This window comes from Humulus lupulus, chromosome 7 (genome assembly GCF_963169125.1).
Source record: "Humulus lupulus chromosome 7, drHumLupu1.1, whole genome shotgun sequence".
NCBI classification, from domain to species: domain Eukaryota; kingdom Viridiplantae; phylum Streptophyta; class Magnoliopsida; order Rosales; family Cannabaceae; genus Humulus; species Humulus lupulus.
Window position 1 is genome coordinate 130,611,232 of NC_084799.1, and position 21,887 is coordinate 130,633,118.

Genomic DNA, 21,887 nt, shown 5'->3' on the forward strand with positions numbered 1-21,887 from the left:
TTCATCATCTACTTGTTCGAAAGATAATAGAGAAATGATGGATAAAAATTGGATTTTCCAAAAGAATAGATTATCCGTAGAGTATTTTGATGGACTTAAGAGTTTTATTAAATTATCAACGCTTCACTTAAATGGTGAAAATAAAATTCGATGTCCATGTGTTTCATGTATGAACTTATATTACCATGACTTGGAGACAATTGAGTGTCATATATTTGTAAAGGAATTTTATAGTAAATATGTTACGTGGGAGTATCATGGGGAAGATATCACAGAAGTAAACGAATACCGAGAGGAACTAGAAACAAATAGTGAAGAAGACGAAATATCATGTGATAGTGATAATGAAGACGATGAAGATATGATACCAGCATTAGAAGATTTAGCTAATCAATATCATCAGAATAGTGATTTTGTGAACCTTGGAGATTCAAATGACCACAACAATGAAAGGAATACATTGCCTGAATTATTAGCTAAAGCGAAAAAAGAGTTGTATTTTGGATGCACAACATTCTCACTCTTAACATTTATTGTTAATTTAATGCACATTACAGTTATGTGTGGTTGGACCAACAAATCATTTGACTTGTTGCTTGACATACTTTGGAAAGCATTTCCCAAAGACAATAAGAATCCACGGTCTTATTATGAGGCTAAGAAAATGTTGCGTGATCTTGGTTTAGGGTATGAAACTATTCATGTATGTGAGTTTGATTGTGCTTTATACTGGAAAGAAAATAAAAATGTTGAAAGATGTCCTATATGTGGTCATGAATGATACAAATTCCAAGGAACTAAAGGTAAGAAGATCTCGAATAAAAAGATGCAATATTTTCCTATAACTCCTCGTTTGCAACGACTTTTTATGTCTCGCCATACATCATCTGATATGAGGTGGCATATGGAAGAACGTATTGATACCGAAGGTGTACTTAGACACCCAGCAGATGCAGAGGTTTGGAAGAATTTTGATAGACAATATCCTGATTTTGCAAAAGAATCTAGAAATGTTAGGTTAGGATTTACAACAGATGGGTTCAATCCATTTGGTGATTTATCAAACTCGTATAGCATGTGGCCAATGTTGCTAATTCCATATAACATGCCACCATGGAGATGTATGAAACGAGAATTCTTAATGATGGCATTACTAATTCCAGGACGTCGTGCTCCAGGTAAAGACATAGATGTCTATTTAGAACCTTTGATCGATGAGCTTAAGGAACTATGGGAAAATGGTGTACGTACTTTTGATATTATCAATAAAGAATATTTTACCATGCGTGCTGTAGTATTGGGGATGATAAATGTTTTTCCAGCATATAGTACTGTATCTGGGTATAGCACTCAAGGGTATAAGGCTTGTCCTGTTTGTCAGGATGACACATCTTCATTTCGAATAAGAAGAAAAATATGTTTTATGGGTCATCGTCGATATTTGTGTCTGAATCACGAATGGCGCAATGATAGAGAGTATGATGGTACAACTGAAAGACGTCTGCCCCCAATAATTTTAACAGGAGATGAAATCTTAGATAAATTAAAAGGTTTGTGGAAATGTAGGCCATGTAAAAATGATAAGATCATTAAGGACGATAAGAAACAAATGAATGATGCATGTTATGAAAACAAAACCAACTGGAAGCGAAAAAATATATTTTGGGAGTTAGAATATTGGTCTAAATTAAAACTAAGACATAACTTGGATGTGATGCATATTGAGAAAAATATATGTGATAGTGTGGTTGGTACAATATTTAGTATCGATGGGAAGTCTAAAGATATTGAAAATGCAAGACTTGATTTACAAGACTTAAATATTCGTAAGCAGCTACACATGAAAAAGAAGGGGAATAACTGGTTGAAACCAGTAGCTTGTTATACGTTATCAGCGAAGGAACAACAAGAATTTTGTACGTTTATAAAGTTTTTAAAATTTCGTGATGGATATGCAGGAAATATTTCTCGAAATGTTAACATGAAGGATGGGAAATTAATTGGGTTGAAAAGTCATGATTGCCATATCTTGTTACAGAGGTTGTTACCTATTGGACTAAGGCCATATTTGAAAAAGAAAGTGATGGATGTAATTGTTGAGTTGTCGTTATTCTTCAAAAAGCTATGTGCCAGGACATTATATTTGAAAGACTTAGATGAATTGGAAGAGGGCATTGTGTTCACGCTATGTAAATTAGAAAGTATTTTTCCTCCTGCTTTCTTCGATGTGATGATACATCTTGCGGTGCACCTGCCATTAGAAGCTAAGTTAGGCGGTCCATTGCAAATGAGATGGATGTATTCGATCGAAACGTAATATAAATTACAACTTAAATTATTGTATAATCATTGAAGACAATATTTTTATTACTATTTATTAAGAACATAATAATTTTTAGGGATTAGGTCATTTGAAAAAATATGTAAAGAACAAAGCCCGACCTGAAGTTCCATTGTTGAAGGATACGTTATTACTAAGGCATTAAAAAAAAATTCAATGTATCTTCGTGGAATAGAAACACGCTTTAATCTTCCCGATCGTAATCCTAAACACCTTGGAATTAGAAAACAATCTACCATATCTATATTCAATGTGCCTACAAGACCATTTGGAAGACAATCATCTATCACATTGACTCAAGATCAACGAAACCAAGTACAATGGTACATTTTAAATAATTGTCCTGAGTTAGAACCATACTTAACATAAGTTTATTTCTTTTTATTTTCCTAATTCTAACACATTTATGTTTTAGAATAAAAATTAATATTTCAAGTGCTTATTATGAAAACAGTGAACATAGATTATTCTTACAATCAAAAGGAATTTTGGATATTGATCAGGTGCAAAAGAATGAATTTTCAACTTGGTTTGAAAATAAAGTAAGTTTAAAATATCTCTGTTTGATATTTTAAATTTATTATGCGCCCTCATTTTACATTTACAATATGTTATTGTGATCACAGATAAAAAAAATGAATGAAACATCATCCGATGAAGCACAAGAAGATTTGTATGCAATTGCAATGCAACTAGATTATTTGGTTTGTACATATGCCAGTTGTATTGTTAATGGAGTTCGATACCATACAGAAAGTCGAGATGAATAACGTTTAACTCAAAACTATGGTATTAAGGTTGAAGCTGAATATGATGGAAAAATATGTGATTTTTACGGTGTCATCGATGAAATTTGGGAAGTGCATTACCTATATTGGAACAAAGTTATATTGTTCAAATGTTCTTGGTACAATACCAACGAAAGTGAAAATAGAATGTACATTGAATATCATTTTACTAGTATAAACACCAGCCCAAAATGGTTTGAAGATGAACCATTTGTTCTTGCCAATCAAGTAAGTTTAGTATTTTATTTGGATGACCTTAAAAAAAAAATTAAGATTGGAAAGTGGTGTAGAAAGTAAATCATCGACACATCTGGGACATACCATCAAAGCCAAAGGATGGTGAAGTTGATGATGAAGATCCCACTATCATCAATTTCGAAGCATATCAAGAAGAATCGTCGAATGACATTGACGTAAATTTTGATTCAACGACAAGTGATACTAATCTTATTCGAGATGATATTGCAGATATAGAATGTGATGGTGGACTATTCAATGATCTTCTAATAGATCATAATGATCAAGTTCAAAACAAAATAAACAATGATGACACTGATGAAGAAGCTTTACTTAATGATTCCGAAGAAACAATTTTGAGTGGTGAAAGTAATTAATCATTGTACTATCCGTTTTCCCGGAAGGACAATTTCGTAATTTTTTCCACTATGTGAATCTTTGTCATTTTTTTTCTTTTCCTTTGATGGAGTGAAGCGGGCTCGAGGCGTGGATGTTACATGTTAGTGGAGGGTTCACAACGTTTTAATGTTTTAAAGACTTATGAAATTTTATCACTTTTCGACTATGTTTTCTTTATGTTAGATTAAGTTTTAAGACTTCAAAATGTTTTATTTTGAAGAAAAAGTGAGATCTCATGCCTTGTTTATTTCAATAAAATAGTATTTTAAATGGTTATTTAATTTATTGATTGAAATGGACTTTCATAAGTGACGTCTTAGGAAATCGGGGCGTTACAATCATAAAGTGTGTTATTATTATTATTGTAAATTTTTTATTATGAAAAATTATTATGTGCTAATACTAATTACATATTCTCAACTCTTTAATCATGTCAAATAAGAAGTCTCTCGATCCACCATTAATTAGTAGAAGGTTGTTTGGTCGTAAGAGGACACATATTAACTCTTCATCATCTACACAGTCTCCTTCTCCTTTGTCACGTTCTCCAAATGATGAATCAGCAATACCACTAAATGATGAAACCCATGAATCCTTAGAAGGTACAAAGTGTTCATGTATGACTTATGATAATATATACATTAAAAATTTATGAAAATAGTTTTGATTACAAGTAATATTATAATTATTGTATAGAATCAAAGAAGAGAATTCGTGGCCCTACTCGTGGGGATGGTGTCAGACATTTATTAAAGGATGATACAAGTAAGTTAAAGATTTCCTATAAAAATGGTGAACTTCGAGTTCATGGGACACATGCAAGTACATTTGCGAACACTGTTGGTGTAAAAGTACGTCATCATGCTCCACTTCAGTATAGTGGCTGGGCCAAAATTCCCTCAGAAGATAAGAAAGTTGTATATGCTCGTATCATGGTATGTTTATGTTTGTACATGCATTTTACAATATTATTTTTACATAAAAATAATTTATTTTATAATTTTTAATAATTTATTTATTTTCTTAAATTCTTTTTGTAGGACGTATTCGAAATGGATTTTAAAAAAGATCCATATCTAAAAACTATATGCAATCACTATTGTTCAGAGCGCTATAAAGACTATCGTAACAATTGTCACACACAATACAAAATTATCATCAAAGAAGGTAAAAATCCTTTAGAAAATCGTCCTGTGAAGTTGGTGCTAAGAGACGAAGATTGGGAATGGATGTGTAATGAATGCTTCTCTAATGAAGAATGGAAGGTATTATATATTTCTTGAATTTGTACACATTTCATAATTTTTAATTCTTAAAACTCACATGAAAAGTATTTTGTAGAAAAAGTCAATTGCAGGGTCAAAAAATAGATCAAGTGTTTCTTTTATGCATTCTGGTGGAACTAAGTCATTTATTCAGTATTTACATGAGGAGGTAAACATATTTTTGACATAATATCATTGTACTTTTATTATATTTAATGTTATTAATTATTTAAATGCATTACAGAAATCAAAACAAGCAATGGATGACAAAGTACAACAAGAAACAATGAAGTTTGGAGAGATTGAAATGTTTCGAAAAACTTATTGTACAATTAAGAATGAGTGGACCCACAGAATAGCCGAGGACAAATATGTATGTTCGACTTTTAAAAATTATGAATTTTTACCTTCTAACTTTTGTAAAACTATTACATTATTATTTTCTTGTTATTGTAGAAGGAAATGGTAGAGTTACGAAAAGAGAAACTCATTCAATTTGAAGATGGATTGTTACTAGTAGTGGATGAAGCTGCTATATACAGGCAAGTTTTAGGCAAAGAAAAATATGGTTGGTTACGAGGTTTTGGTCCTATACCCAGAAAGAAGATGTTAACCCAGTTATCATCCAAACGTGAAGAGATTGAAGATGAACGTTTGAAGAAATTAGAGAAAATCGTTGAAGATCTTAAAAACGAACAAAATAACAACATTGCAAGAATTGTTCAAGAGAATATAAGTTCTACGAATCACAACAAAGTCGATTATTAGAAAAAAGAGCATTAGAGTCACAAATCACACCTCCTCCATCAATGGTTTCATTAAATTTTAAATTTTAAATCCAATATTACATATAATTTATGATGTTTTTTTCTAATCAATTTTTGTTTCAGAATAAACAACATAGTCTTTCACCTCAACTGGAGCCATGTAAAGAAAAAGATCAACCTTCTTCTTCACAAATTCCCAGTACATCCTCCACAAGTTTAAAGGAAGTGCAAAAATCTCCAATTCAATTTGAGATGCCCAAGGATGCTCCAAAGAGTGTAAAAGTTGTTTTACTAGCTGTTCGACTTTATGAACCTTCACACACATTTCGTATTGCCATGGACCCAGAAATTTTGGATAGTGATCAATACTTATTTATTTCACCTGAAGATGTGATTCACCTTGTGTAATGAACGACCTATACTAATACTTATAAAACATTCGCATAACATAGTTTATAAGAGAATACCACTCATTATCAAAGTCTCAGTGGGGACTTGCTTAAAAACCATGCATGTTGGCGCCATTAGTTTTAAAAGAAAACATAATTTTTTATGCAAAGTCCAAAGAAACAAAAAAAATTAAATAACTGAGTCCCACTGATAATTAGGAAAGTTTCTTAAAACAAAACATAATTTAAATGGCGTTCTAAGATGATCGTTTTTCCGTCCATAGGATTATCCCACGCCATACACCCCACGATGATAGAACTCCTCACGTCACCACGCGTGCCATAAAGAAATCATATTTGCTACCTGGGAGGAAAGTAAGGGGGTGAGCTAAAAGCCCAGTAAGGAAGTACAAACAATAAGCAAGTAAGAATACAACAAATACAAACACTAACGTTCATCTAAAACATCATGGCATATCATAACATTTTCGTAACATATCATTATAGCATATCATAACATAATCGTAACATATCATCATATCACATTCATACAGCATACATGATGAGCATGGCTCGCTAGTTGTCCATGTCACCCTAATCATATTCATACAGCATACATTATGAGCATGGTCGCTAGTTGTCCATGTCACCCTATGAGGTAAACAAGAGTCTCTGGTCCTTGAATAACCTCGGCGCGTCCGCCCTAGGAGTTACGTCTTTATCTATAGTAACTCGTTGGATGTATCTAACATCCATAAACATATCATATTCAACATATCATCACATTATGGCATTCATAATTCATAATAATTCATTCATACAACAATCTTACCATTCATAGCATAAAATCATAGAATCTATCTAACTTCCTTACCTCAGGTCCGAGCTAAGAAATTTCACAACCTCTCAACGAGCCTATACCATAACCAAAACAACATTTCTTAGGCTCATAAAAATTACTATATTGCCCCTTTCATACAACTCACGTGTGCATGGGCCATGCACACATAATAAGAGTTACACACATGCAATTATTCTTAACTACACATAAAGCCATAAAAGAATAATGCTCATTTTACCTATTTTACATGCATGATATTTCTATAGAAACCACATAGTTGAATAATAAACATAATTTTGGACGTAAAAGTGGATTTTCCTGTAACATGCATACGTGGGAACATTGCGTAATTGAGACGTTTTAAAAACGATAATTCTACATTTCTTACTTTTATCATTTTAAAATTAATAGACATATAACATGCTTTATTTTTCTTAAAATTTCTAGGTTGATTAAATTTCTCAAAACATTGTTTTATTTTATAAAATAATTTGATTTAGCTTTAAAAAAAAATATGACAATTTCCTTTATTATTCTCAATTTACAAAGAAATAACAAAAGCTTGGAATTTAATTAAAATACCTATGATTAATATGTTTCTTTAGAAAAATCAAATTTGATATTGGTTAATTGTGTTACATAAATGATGTGAGAAAAATATATATTTAAGTGTGGGAAAAATATATTTTATTTAAATTATTTAAGACTTAGTTTTATGTAACATAAATCCATATGTGACAATTAAATAATCATTTTTAAACTTTTTAAACCAAACTTTCAGCCACTATTTAATTTCTTTAAAAATCACAAATAAATTGAATCTAAATATTTTATCAATCAAAATAAAGAAAAATCATAACTTATCAAAATATGCATTCATACCATATTAAAATACCACTTTTAATATTACCATAATTCAGGGTATTAATTTTATTTCAAAAACTCATCAAATTTATTTTAGTGAAACACACTTCACACATTTTTTTATAAAAATTCCAGCAACCATTTTTATCTTTAAAAAAAATCACCATATTCAATTTAAAACCTCATATTTTCTAAAAATACAATAAAAATTCTGTAGGTATTTATTTGAGTAAAATATCATTTTGTTGGGACTTAAAATACCCTTTTTAATTTCATAAAATTAACATAACATCAAGGACATTACTTATGCATGCAAATCATTTTTTTTTATCAAACTTTTACCTAATTATTTACAAAATCAGCAAGCTTAATTTCTCATGAAATTCATTTTTTATCCCAAAAATTTCACATAAAATCATATATGTCCAAAATCTCATCATGTTCTTATTATATACATAATTCTAAGAATATTACTAACATATGCACATGCAATCTTATAAAATCCATTTTTTCTATTCCATTGAATCTACACATGAAATCCAACAAAATAACAATGGCAATAACATACATTAATTCATAAACACCATATTTCATACATGCCTTTATAATAACCCTAACATATTTCTATCATTTCTCCTTTTATGCATATCATGATTCATTGGTACAAAAATCACATACATCTTATCATATTTCTAAAATCATTATTATTTCAAAACACACAAGAAAATGCACATGATTGAACTTTTTACCCCTAGGCCTAAACATTTAAGATCCACCATAAAACATCACAAAATTCCCATCTACCTTCACATAAAACCTAGTATGCATCTATCATCATTTTTGCCATTTTACATAAATCAAAGATTTAAAAATAACCATAGCAATATAAACATATAATATAACCTCATATAAACCCTATCAAATCCATTTCTCAATCTTTCCCATGAGCCCTTTTTAAACAAAACATATTCCCTTTAAAAATACAAATCATAATCATCAATCTTACAATAATCAAACCATTAACATCACCATCAACAACCTCAAAGATAAACCCATTAAAACCAATATATAGGCTAAGAAAAACCATTACCTCTCTTGATTGTTGAATCAAGAACACTCTAGCAAGAAAATCTGGTCACCTATAGAGGATTTCCAAACACCATACACCCAAAGAAAGAAACCACAAAATCAACCTTAGATTACAGAAGAGGAGAACATCCAAATGCACATATGTGAAACACTATTTGATAGATTCTTACCTCGGGTTCGAAACCCTCTTCTTCTTCTCCTTCTCTTTCTTTTCTTCTTCTTCTTCTCTAGAAAAATATGGCAGCCCTTCCTTTCTCTCTCTCTAGCTCGCCTCCCTCTCTCTCTATCTTCTCTCTAGGTCATGGCCAAATGGCCTAATCCCTTCTTAATCCCCTTTTTAAATTATCATTTCCATAAAGCCACCATCAAGAGGAAATGGTAAGTTTCCTTTCCTCTCCATTTTCCTTTAATTTCTTTTATTTTTCTTTTATTATAAAAGATTGGAGTCAAATGGTGGTTTCCCAAAATGTCTATCCTCATCCAATTAAATTTTATTCTCTTAAAAGAAAAAAATGGAAAGATATCAATCAATCCCTCTAATATCCTACACTACACGTCCACACCACTTGCCTCTTTGTATTTTATTTATTTTTCTATCATTTAAAAAATAAAACTACTCAAAAATATCAAATAAATGGCAATTATAAAATGTGTAGAAAATCCACACATGTGCATCTTATTACCATATACTTGCACACACTAAATCACTAGGGTGCATCACTATCTACCATGCACCTTAGTGCATTCAACCAAATCCCACATAATCACATCAATTGTCACACTTATTTAAATGTAACACTAATAGTAAAATAAACATGTTACACAATTATTCACTTATTAAAATAATTAACCAAACAAACAATTAACAAATTTAAATTCAAAAGATTATACCAAACAATTCTAATAATTCAATCAAACAAATCAAATAAAACAAACAACAACTAAATAAAATAAACAACATTTAAATAAAACAATTCATCACACTTAACATTTAAATAAAATAAAAGACAGAATTTAAATAATCTAAAAAAAAAATTTGGTGCACTACACCTTGGCACCATGACAGAGATTGGAGCTCCTTGTTTAACATTTTGGATCAGGTAAAAAAGAAATACCTTTCACATAATTCTCATGCACAAAATAACATTATTTGTCTTACAAATTCAATTGTAATATTTAGGATCTTACATCGAAAGTTGGAAAAAGTAAATCGAGCACAATATTTTCGTTTCTTTCATCCAACTTTGGCTTTGGATTCGTGTCAAACACAAAATGCAATATCAATGGCAAATCGCTTGGAAGACACAGAAACAGGACAATTTTGGTTGCTTCCTATTCATATTGGGTAAGATTTATTTATTTATTTAACTAATTACATTATCAATATATTAATTTATATACAATATCGTATTTTATTGTCTGTAGATATCATTGGATACTTGTAATAATTGATACATTGCGTGATACATGTTATTGGCTTGATCCAATTAGACTACCCCCACGTAACGAAATTAAAAGTCTAATGGCAATGTAAGTTAAATAGTGCTATAAATTATTCTTATTTAATTTTTACTTTAAATTTATTATTAAATATTTTATTTGTTTATTAGGGCTTTTGATTACTACAATACCTCCACAAATAGGCAATCAAAAGAGTCTGGTATTACATGGAAATCTATAAAGGTAAGTTATAAAATAATATCACATAATATATATGACATTTGATAATTACTTTAAAATTTTACAATATAATATTGTATTGAAAATTTAAATTATCAAAGTCTTTTTATCTTGTCATTTACATTTTATGAATTTGTGCAGTGTCCTCAACAACCATCGAATATTGAGTGTGGATATTATGTAATGAGATATATGCGTGACTTTTGCATGGATTCTAGACCTATCAATTGGTTAACTACTCATGTAAGATGTATATATATACCATTGAAATAAAATATTTTGTTATTATATTATACAATTGACTAATATTCATTATTACTTACATTTATTTATTACAGTGCAATGAGAAGATGAAAGATTACACCAAACAAAATATTGATAAAATTCGAGTGGAGTGGGCTGACGAATTCATAGAATTGGTTGACTAATTCCAATGAGCAATACTATAGTTCCTTCTCCAACTGTTTCATTTTCAAAAGTTGTATCCAAAGAGTTTTGTGGTTCTGGTTTTTTATTTATTTTGAATAGTTTTAGTCACTACGCTCTTTTTTCCCCCAAGAGGCTTTTTCCCATTGGATTTTCCATTTTGCGTTTTTTTACTGAGGCTTGCCATAGGTTCAATGTAATATCTTTGTTTTAGGAAAGTTATATGCATCCCTATACATGACTTATGTAGTTTCTTACTTTTACTTTCCTTCGAGTTTGTTATTGTAATTATGATATTTTTAATTTTATCTTTTGATTTTGTCCATATACATTTAGTTGGGTTTTTTTACCTTGATCTTATTTTTTAAAAAATAAAATTATTTTACGAATTAAAATATTATTAATTTGTTGAGAGTCCATAACACAAATCTAGATTTAATTACTTTATATTTGGTATTCTAATATATTTTTTACATTATAATTTTTATTGTGTACTTTCTCTAACTTTTGTAGCAAAAATACTACTACTAGAAATATTTTATTTGCTAGTGCCAAATATGATAAAATTTAGTAGCAATAAATTTATTTCTACTACCAAATAATTGATCACTAAATGGGAAAAAAACAAACATAAAATCATATAAAATGCATCAATTTTATATTTGGTGCTAATATTTAAATTTAGCTACCAAAAAATATTGGTAGCTGACAATATAAATATGCTACCAAATATTTTGGTAGCAGACGTATTTGGTATCATTTAATTATAATTTGCCACTAAATCATTTTGCTACCAAAATTTAGTAGCAAATTTATTCATTGGCACCAACAATATTAGGTACCAAAGAACATTGGTAGCTGAAAATATAAATATCCTACCAAAATATTTGGTAGCAGTAATATTTGGTATTGTATGATTAGAATTTAATACTAAATCATTTTGCTACCAAAATTTAGTAGCAAATGATAATTATCTGCTACCCAAAATATTTGGTAGCTAAAACTTTTGTAGCTAAAAACTTGATTTCTTGTAGTGGCATGGGACAAGGTGACTTGGGCTTCGTGGGATATGGTTGCAGCTGTAGGCGGGCTGGACTGTTGAAGGCAAGTGAGCCCAGGTGGAAGGCAGGAGCGGGCCTGGAGAGGGCAGGCGGGTCCCAATTTATTTCAGTGTTTGTTGCAGTGAAGGCTTTTTTTTAATCCCAATTTATTTCTGTGTTTGTTGCATTTTCTGGTATGCATGAAAAGTTTAATGATGTTCTTGCTGATTCTTTTACTAAGGTATATTATGTTGTTTTAATGTTCTCATAGTATGGAAGAAACATTTATTATGTTGTTGTTCTTTTTATTATTTGTGTTATTTTAATGTTGTTATTCATGATGTGAGATGAAGAAGATGAAGAAAATGGGAGTGACATCAATGATGAAAATGAGGAGGAATATGAAGAGGATGAGGACACAAAATATCAGTATGATAATACTAAAAAAAAGGAAAATAAGGATGAAGATGAATATGTCGAGGAGGACAAGAAAGGCAATAATGTTGATGATAGTGAACAAAGTGAGAGTGATGATGACAATGTGGATGATGCCAAAGAAGTGGTTCTAGAAGATAATAGTAGAAGAGATACAAATCAAGTTGATGTATCTAACAAGGAATTTGTTGACGGTAAGAACTCATCAACGATTGATGGTTAGAAAACTTTAATCTTTATACTACAGAAAGCTTTGAATCAAATGGAAAGAACTCGAATCAACAGAAGAAAACCAAAGCCACAATGAAAATCAGAATCATATATTTCTTAAGTCTCTTTCATACACTCAGTTTTCAAACCCCTTAACCTGAGGGGTTGGGGTCTATTTATAGGGGGGCTCTATTGGCCCTGAATACAAACAAGTCCCAGAAGACAGGGACGTACATAGGTACTCTGATAGTGTAGTGACTCAGGGCGTAGTGGTGTCTACCCTGATGATGCCAGAGTCGTGGCCTAGGACATAGTACTGTCGGCTCTGGCGTATGGTCGGGGGTGTCCAAGTGGTACCACTACTCTTCGTACAGGTCCGTACCGCCACTACTCCTCAGATGCAGATCACAGGGCCGTGCCTTTGTTCTCTCCACAACTGTACGCCCCGTGTCAGTACACGTGTCCTGTACTCAGTCGTCCTCATCAATCCCCGTTTGATACCCAACACTGACTTGGCATTCCCATTAAGTGTCTCTAAGTGCTCCTCATGCCAATGTCAAGGAGGCTTCAACCTGTAGGTGCCATGTGAAGCCAAGGCGCTAGGAGTCGAGGCTGGCCTACGCCAGTCACATGAAAGCGAGGCTGAAGACACAAGCAGCGCCACATGGCAGCACCCTCGCATAGCGAGGCTGAAGACACGGGCGGCGCAACATGGCAGCACCCTCGCATAGAGAGGCTGCCTCTCTTCCCCCCGGGTGCAGGCGTGGTGAGGCTCGGGGCACGATCGCCACAACAAGGCCTCACCCTCGCATAGCGAGGGTGTCTCGCGTAGCGAGGCTGACCTTCTTCTCCCGAGTGCAGGCGAGGCTCGATGGAACGGGGCGCACGCAGATGGCCAACCGGGGACCCTCGCATAGCGAGGGTGACGTTCGGATTGGCAAGCGGCCTAGGGCCCTCGCATAGCGAGGGTGGCCCTCTTAGCCCAATTCCCTCACCATCATATGATGTCCTTATCCCCTTGTGCGGACAATGAGTAGCTTTTAGGATGTCTCGTAGTATAGAGCTTCACTTGTGAATAGAATTCACAACGGAAAAATTTCCACATTTACACTTCCCCCCGAGTCTATAAGTACACTTTTAAGTGTGTTTGTAGACTCTCTCTATTTCTCTTGCCTGACATGTACGGCCAACCTTGGGGGACTTAGCCTTGGAAAGTTTCACAATGTTGCTCGAAGAAATACGAAGTGAGGCTTGGAGTTGTGTTTCTCTATAGTGTCCAAAGAAACACAACAGCCACCTAACACTTGGGGGATCCATGAAAATTCCTAAGATTGCATAAGGACCAATCATCCCCAATCGCGGATCCCAAGGTTACCCATACTCTTGATCTCCCCCATTCATAGGGGGATAGATCCAATGGCTAGGGAGCATTGACTTTCCCTATAAATACCCCCAAGGCTTGAAGCCACTTCTCCACACCAAGACTTGCCTAGCCTAGTGGCATGCTCTCCAACTTATTTTCAAGAGTCCAAGGGTTCTATCCTCCTCCAAAGCATTCTTGAGGTACCCTTTCTTTTATTTTCGTTACTCATCCTTTTTTTTTTATATATATACATATTTTTTTTATTATATATATATTTTTTCTTTTCTTTTTTTAGCTTCGTGGTGACGCTGGGCATTCCCTTGCTCCTACGGTCTTGCCCCTGCTCCTTCGCAAGTCTATCCTTACACCCCTTCAGCTTCGTATTCCCGCAGGTATGCCTCTTTCCTCTCTTCTCCCTTTTGTTTTGCATTGATTACGCGAGAATTTATGGTTGCACGACACTCATTCTTCAGAGTTTAACATTCTCTTCGTATAGCCTTTCCAGTACCCATACATAGGCCCTTTTCTTATACCCTCACACTCATGTTGTAGATATAGAGTCACCCTTATGCATACACACCTTCGAGTCCTAGCTGGTCCATGGCATCTAGGCGATGTCCCGAAGGTCTGTCCAATGTTGAATTTATTGAGTTGTCATCCTCCGACTCAGAGGTCGATGCACACAGACCCTCTAACCGCGGGGGTCTGCGGGCGCTATACCTCAGGAGACTGTCTTACCTCAGACATAAAGCGTGCGGCCTGGAGAGGGAGCTAGAATCCCATCCTAGGGACACGGGTTCTGGTCTCTCCCCCCAGAAAGCGACATACATTTCCCAGCTACAATCAATCTTCCAGGATTGCCTTTCTGAAATTACTTGCCTAGAAGAAAACTTGCCCCCTGAGCCATTTTCCTTTTGTCGTGATGAGTCTCCCGATCATAGGGATTCCTCCTTCGAAGGCGGTAGATGTGAATTGGTTGAATCGGAGTTCCTTTCCATGGTTCCGCCCGTGCTTCCTCTCCTATCTCATGTATTGCGCCCTAGGGTTAAGCAAAGCGCTGGTAGACATAGGACCGTTGCTCATAAACTGCCTATCTTTGTTCAGGTACCCAAGATGTCGAAGAGAGCCTTACACACCTCCGATGAAACCGGCAGGTCCACAGTTACCCTGAAGAAACTGGGCAACATGCTGAAAGCTCATAAGTTACCCTTGAATCTCAAGTTCGTTATACCAGAGCGCAAGGAACACGCGTCCGCACCGCCAAAAGGGTTCGTGGCATTCAACGATTCCATAATCCGATCTGGTGGAGCTTTGCCACTTCACTCTTTCGTCATCAAAGTGTTGGAATACTTTGAATTAGCACCACTACAATTGTCCCCCAACTCCAGGGTGATGCTTAGCTGCCTATATGTGTTGTACCATCAAGTGTACTCTAGGGGGCCTTCGATGAGCGAGGTTCATTACTTCTTCACCCTGAGGGAGAATACATCGGCCCCCGGGTTCTACCAACACCAGAAAGCCGCGGCCCTTAAAGGGAGTTCCCTCGTGGAGGGATCTATTTCCAATAGGGGGTCGTGGAAGTTAGACTACTTCTTTACCTATAGCGGGCAGACTCGACACTTTAGCTTCGACACCCCACGTAAGGTTATTCTCACTTTGATCCCATATATCAGAGGTTTCTCTTATTATTCGAATTCTCTATTTTTTTTTTTTATAGCTTTTTTAACTGTGGTTATTTCTTTTCGTTTGATGGCAGGTCTCTTAAGGGTTGTTGGCCCCAACTTGAAACGCTCGGCTCATGACCGAGTAATACAAATCCCGGCCATGTTGAAGGTATGCAAACAATTCAGTGCCCTTTTCACAGAGAGCAACCTCCACTTGTACAGGTTGCTGACCCCGGACCAGAAAGTTACCCTATGCTCAATTTCCTCTTAATCTGAGGATCCACGCCCCGCGTCACCCGTCCCTGCGGGTCCACGCCCTATGTCTCCCAACCCTGTGGATCTACCCCCAATGGCACCCGTACTCGAGAGTCCGTGGGTATATGGTCACGATGAAAGAAATTATGATGAAGCAGCCGATAGGGACTATGTCTACCCCCCGAGCGACCATATGGATGTTGAGGAGACCGTGGTGTCTGAGAACTACTCCTGCTTGTACTATGTTGCTGGCAGGGCTAAGGGTGTAGCCGATGATGGTCATATTGGCGGTGCTACCTCTCGGATGTCGCCGTCAACGCCTGGCGGTGAGTTTGCCTTTGATGCCCCTTTCCCTTGCCCCTCTGTGCCTAGAAGGAATTTTTCCATTCCTCCTTTTGATGGGGCTCCTTCACCCCCGAGGAGGCATCCCAGGTGGGCATCCATAGGCGTCTCTTTACCCCGGGAAACGACTCGCACTCTTCTACTCCCCGCACCACTGCAGATGGGTTAGGGCCTTCTCAGTCCCCATCCTTGCCAAAGCGGGCCTCGGCAGGCACTCACGCCTCCCCCAGCCCAGCTCATGTTTCTATTCCCGAAGATCATCCTTTGGCGAGCCAATATGGGGAAGCCATGAGCCATCACTTGGGAAACTTTCCCAAAGGTGAATGGGGGACGCTGCACAATGTCCCCGAGGCTGAGCTAGAGAACGCCTCTATGCGAGCCTCCCTGCAGGTAACTGTCGCGATACTTGGTTTATTCATTTATGATGGCCATATATATACTTTTTATATTATTTCTGGTATATCATCTGACCCTTGAGGCTTTGTTTCATATCCTCGCCCTCACTCAGGCTTCCATCTTGAACCATCGGCTGCTCACCTCCCACTCTTCATCGGCCCAACGGTTGCAACACGAGCTTGAGGAGGCACTGGGGAACCTATCGATGGCCGAGACTGCAAAGGATGCCTTGTCAAGTCAACTGGCCGAGGCGGTATGCCAGAGGGATACCGCCTTGGCCCGGGCTGCATCAACCTCTCATACCAACATTCAGCTGAAGACTACCATCCAAACTCTAAACGGGAAGATCGTTGTGCTTGAGGCTGAGCTTGTGAACGTTGAGGATCGCATAATCGAGAAAACGTTGCATGCTGTCTGGAGGACTAACCCCACCGTTGACCTATCTCATTTTGGGGACTATGCCGTCGAGAAGATTTCTGAGTGGAAAGGTCGAGGTGGAGATTTGTAGGTCCCTTTGTACTCAGTCTATGTATGCTTTTGCTATGTAATCCCTCGCACCACTTCTTCTCTTTTTCTCTTTTTTTTTTTATCAAACTTAAGGGGTTCTGGTAAGTCCCTCTTATTACTGCTGTTCGTGGATTACATATTTTTCTTTGATCTGATGGCGATAATCTTTCTGGTGCTCCTTGATTATACTTGTAAGGACACGTTAACCCGTTGGGCTGTTGGGGTCCTTTTATATTCTTTGCGCGTGCTTATTAATTTTTTTGCGAGAAGCGTCCTTCTCATCATTATACATAGTACTATTTTTTTCAAGGGTCCCTTGTAAGACCCTTTTTGGCTAGCCGGCTTAATGGCCGATCTAGACTTATCGGGTGATTCCCTCCTTACGGGCTCACCTCTTGGGGTGTCGGCCTTTAGTTAGAGGTCATCCTTTTAAATTGTTCCCTTGATATTCATAAAGGTAGCTAATCCTTTTGAATATAAGAGATTTTTTATTTATTTATTTACTCTTGTCGTCCTACCCCCCAAGTACCTGGTGAGATTTATCTTGGCGGGGACTTTAGTTGATACTCGCATAAAGAAGTAAGTAACGTACGAAGTGGAGAACAGTTTCATTCATAGTAGTCAGATTACAACGATATATAAATAGATAAAAGGCTTACATCTACTTGTGAGGTTATCTAGGTAACCTCTTTGATTCTCGTCTACTAAGATAGCCTAACCTGCAACAAACTAAACACAGCTACTGCCTGCGCTGGGAGTGGAAGTCTTACTGGTAGTACTTCCTAAGGTGTTCTGCGTTCCATGCTCGAGGTATGACGGTGTCGTCCATGCGCGCCAGCTTATAGGTGTTTGGTGGTATGTACTGAGCGACTTGGTACGGTCCTTCCCAGTTCGCCCCAAGTACCCCCGCCCCCGGGTCTCGCGTCTTGGGGAGTACTTTTCTTAATACCAAGTCACCTGTTCTGAACGTTCTCTCTAGCACCCTCGAGTTGTAATATCTGGCTGCCCGCTGCTGGTATACTGCCACCCTCATTTGCGCCTTTTCCCTTCTCTCCTCCAGCATGTCCAAGCTTTCAGCCATTGCTGCATGGTTGACCTAGACCTCGTATGCCTGTATCCTGTGCGAGTTAATCTTTATCTCAATCGGGAGGACAGCCTCACATCCATATGCTAAGGAGAATGGGGTTTCTCTAGTGGTAGTGCGGGGAGTGGTTCTGTAGGCCCAAAGCACGTTTGGTAACTCCTCAACCCAAGCACCCTTCATCTTCTATAGTTTTGTCTTTAAGTTTCTCTTTAGGACCTTGTTGATGGCCTCCACCTGCCCATTGGCCTGTGGATGCACGACGGCCGAAAAGCTCCTCCTTATGCCCCTTTCCCTACAGTATTCCTCAAACGTTCCCCCTTCAAACTGAGTGCCGTTGTCAGAAATAATCTTGTAGGGCACTCTGAACCTGCAGACAATGAATTTGTTGACAAAGGTAGCGATATGCTTGGCTGTTATCTTCATTAGAGGTTCTGCTTCAACCCACTTGGTGAAGTAGTCTACGGCCACCACCACGTACTTCTCACCACCTCTCCCTGGGGGGAGGGCGCCAATCAGGTTTATCCCCCAGACAGCGAAGGGCCAAGGGCTGGTCATGCTGGCCAAGTCATTAGGGGGTTTTCGGGGGTAGTTCGCATGCCTTTGGCATTTGTCACATTTCCTTACAAAATCATTAGCATCTCTCTCAATGGAAGGCCAGTATTACCCTTGCCTTATGGCTTTCCGAGCCGTGGACGGTCCACTTGCATGGTTGCCACATTCACCCTCATGTATTTCATACAGCACCTTCATAGCTTCTTCCTCATCAACACACCGCAAGAGCGGCACAGAAAACCCCCTCTTGTATAGGACCCCATCCACCAAGGTGTATCGGGCTGCCTTGTACACTAGTCTCCTAGCCTCCCTCTTGTCTGTTGGCACCACTCCATCCTTCAGATAGTCTATAATCGAGCTGACCCACGACTCCTTCGGGGCATTGACCATGTGAACGTTTGGATTGGCAATGCTTGGCCTTGGTAAGTATTCTACGGGCACTGATTCAAGGGTATCTCCATCTCTAGTGGAAGCCAACTTCGCGAGGGCATCATCATGGATATTCTTCTCTCTCAGGATCTGCTCTATGCTATATTCCACCAATTGCTCCAAATAGCTCCTTACCCTTTCCAAGTATGCAGCCATCTTGGGTCCCCTTGCTTGGTACTCCCCTTTCACCTGGAATACCACCAACTGTGAATCACTAAAGATGTGTAGATGTGTTACCTTCAGCCCCTGGGCCAATCGCAGTCCTGCCAGAAGCGCTTCGTATTCTGCCTCATTGTTCGAGGCTTCGAATCCAAACCGTATTGCGCAGTACATCCTGAGTCCCTCGGGTCCAGTCATTACGAGGCCTGCTCCAGATCCTCCTTCGTTGGATGCCCCATCCACGTGCAGGCTCCATCCCTCAACACTCCTTGTCTCCCCTTCTGCAACTGACTGCCCTTCTTCTTCACTTCTTCCTCCACTCGGCTGACAAGTGAACTCCACTATGAAGTCAGCGAGTACTTGTCCATTGATGGAAGCTCTCGGGGTGTAAACGATATCGAATTGACTCAACTCGATCGACCATTTCATCAGTCTTCCCGAGGTATCAGGCTTATGCAGGACCTGTCTCAGGGGACTATTAGTGAGAACTTCGATTGCATGGGCATGGAAGTAGGGTCTCAACTTCCTTGAAGCCACCACCAATGTATATGCCAACTTCTCCATCTCAAGGTATCGACTCTCCACGTCCACCAGTCGCTTACTGATATAATACACGGGTCGTTGATGTTTCTTCTCCCCTTTAACCAAAGTCGTGCTTACAGCATGTTCGGACACTGCCAGGTACAAGTATAGCCTTTCACCCTTTTCAGGTTTTGCCAACAGGGGTGGCTTCCCCAAGTGCTCCTTCAACTTGATAAACGCTTCTTCACACTCTTCGTCCCAAGCGAACTTTTTGCTCCCTTTTATGATATTAAAGAAGGGGAGGCACTTGTCGGTCGACCTCGAGATGAATCTGTTAAGGGCCGCCACCCTTCCCGTTAGGCATTGTACCTCCTTCTTACTCTTGGGTGGGCACATCTCTATCAGGGCCTTTATCTTATCAGGATTAGCCTCAATACCTCTGGAGTTGACCATGAACCCCAGGAACTTCCCCGAGGATACACCGAAAGTGCATTTGATTGGATTCAGCTTCATTCGATATTTCTTGAGTGTGTCAAACATCTCCTCTAGGTCCTTGTTGAGCTCTGCGGCATTACGGGTATTCACCAGCATATCGTCAACATATACCTCCATGTTCCTCCCTATCTGGTTAGCGAACATCTTGTTGACCAACCTTTGGTAGGTAGCACACACGTTCTTTAACCCGAAGGGCATCACCTTTTAGCAGTAGAGTCCTCTATCCGTTATGAATGACGTATGCTCTTCATCACCTTGGTTCATAGGAATCTGGTTGTACCCGGAGTAGGCATCCATGAAGCTAAGTAATTCATGCCCAGCCGTCGCATCCACCAACTGATCTATCCTCGGGAGGGGGAAACTATCCTTTGGACAGGCCTTATTCAGGTTTGAGAAGTCCACGCAGGTCCTCCATTTTCCATTCGGTTTTGGGACCAGCACCGGATTCGATACCCATATAGGGTAAAATGACTCGCGAATGAACCCATTGGCCTTCAACTTGTCTACTTCCTCCTTCAAGGCCACGTACCTCTCTGGGTCAAGCGCTCGTCTTTTCTGCCTAAGAGGCCTTGCCTCAGCGGAGATATTCAGATGGTGGCACATGACACTAGGATCTATCCCCACCATATCTTCGTGACTCCAGGCGAATACATCTAGGTTATCCTTCAAAAACCTTATCAGCCTCTCCTTCACGTCATTCTGAAGACTTTTTCCTACCTTCAATTTTCTCAATGGTTCCTCCATTACTTCAACCTCCTCTATCTCTTCCAAGAGTTCTGCCCCTGATTCCTCCACGGTTCTGGGGTCTAGCTCCTGCGGGCCTCTAGAGGGTGTGCGTGGTGTCTCGTGTATTACCATGGCCATCGGTTCTCGTGGTTTCACGGATGCACGGAGGGAGGTGTTGTAGCATTCCTTCGCTTCTCTCTGTTCTCCTTTCATCCTAATTACTCCTCCGGGGGTTTGGAACTTGATGACCAAGTGATATATGGAAGTTATCGCTTTCAATTCTCTCAGGGACGGTCTCCCCAATACCACATTGAAAGCTGACACACAATCCACCACGACGAAGCTTGCCATGACTGTAGTCTGTCGGGGTTGCTCCCCCATGGTTAATGCCAATTCGATCACCCCTAGAGGTTGTATCAAGTCCCCCGTGAATCCATATAGGGAAGATTGGCAGGGCTTCAAGTGGCGGATGCCCAGCCCCATCTTTTCCAAGGCGCGGCGATACAGGATATCCACTGAGCTGCCATTGTCCACCAGAACCCGATGCACCCACATATTGGCCAACTAAACTGTCAACATCATAGGGTCATTATGGGGGTAGTGCACCCCCCGTGCGTCCTCC

At 38.1% G+C, this 21,887-nt stretch overlaps 2 protein-coding genes and 1 long non-coding RNA gene across 3 annotated transcripts; 1 reads left to right on the forward strand and 2 right to left on the reverse strand.

Annotated features, from left to right (window-relative positions):
- The first annotated feature begins 826 nt into the window (after positions 1–826).
- On the forward strand, positions 827–2,317 carry LOC133792193 (uncharacterized). Its single transcript, XM_062230108.1, has one exon. The coding sequence runs from the start codon at positions 827–829 to the stop codon at positions 2,315–2,317; it is 1,491 nt and encodes a 496-aa protein (XP_062086092.1).
- A 3,573-nt stretch (positions 2,318–5,890) lies between these two features.
- On the reverse strand, positions 5,891–9,289 carry LOC133789910 (uncharacterized). Its single transcript, XR_009873780.1, has 4 exons — positions 9,151–9,289; positions 8,982–9,030; positions 7,061–7,101; positions 5,891–6,550 (listed from the first exon to the last, which is right to left on the reverse strand). It is a non-coding gene; the product is annotated as an uncharacterized LOC133789910 (long non-coding RNA).
- A 9,276-nt stretch (positions 9,290–18,565) lies between these two features.
- On the reverse strand, positions 18,566–21,403 carry LOC133792194 (uncharacterized). Its single transcript, XM_062230109.1, has 3 exons — positions 21,257–21,403; positions 19,047–20,311; positions 18,566–18,749 (listed from the first exon to the last, which is right to left on the reverse strand). The coding sequence occupies exons 1-3, from the start codon at positions 21,401–21,403 to the stop codon at positions 18,566–18,568; spliced, it is 1,596 nt and encodes a 531-aa protein (XP_062086093.1).
- Positions 21,404–21,887: the final 484 nt, after the last annotated feature.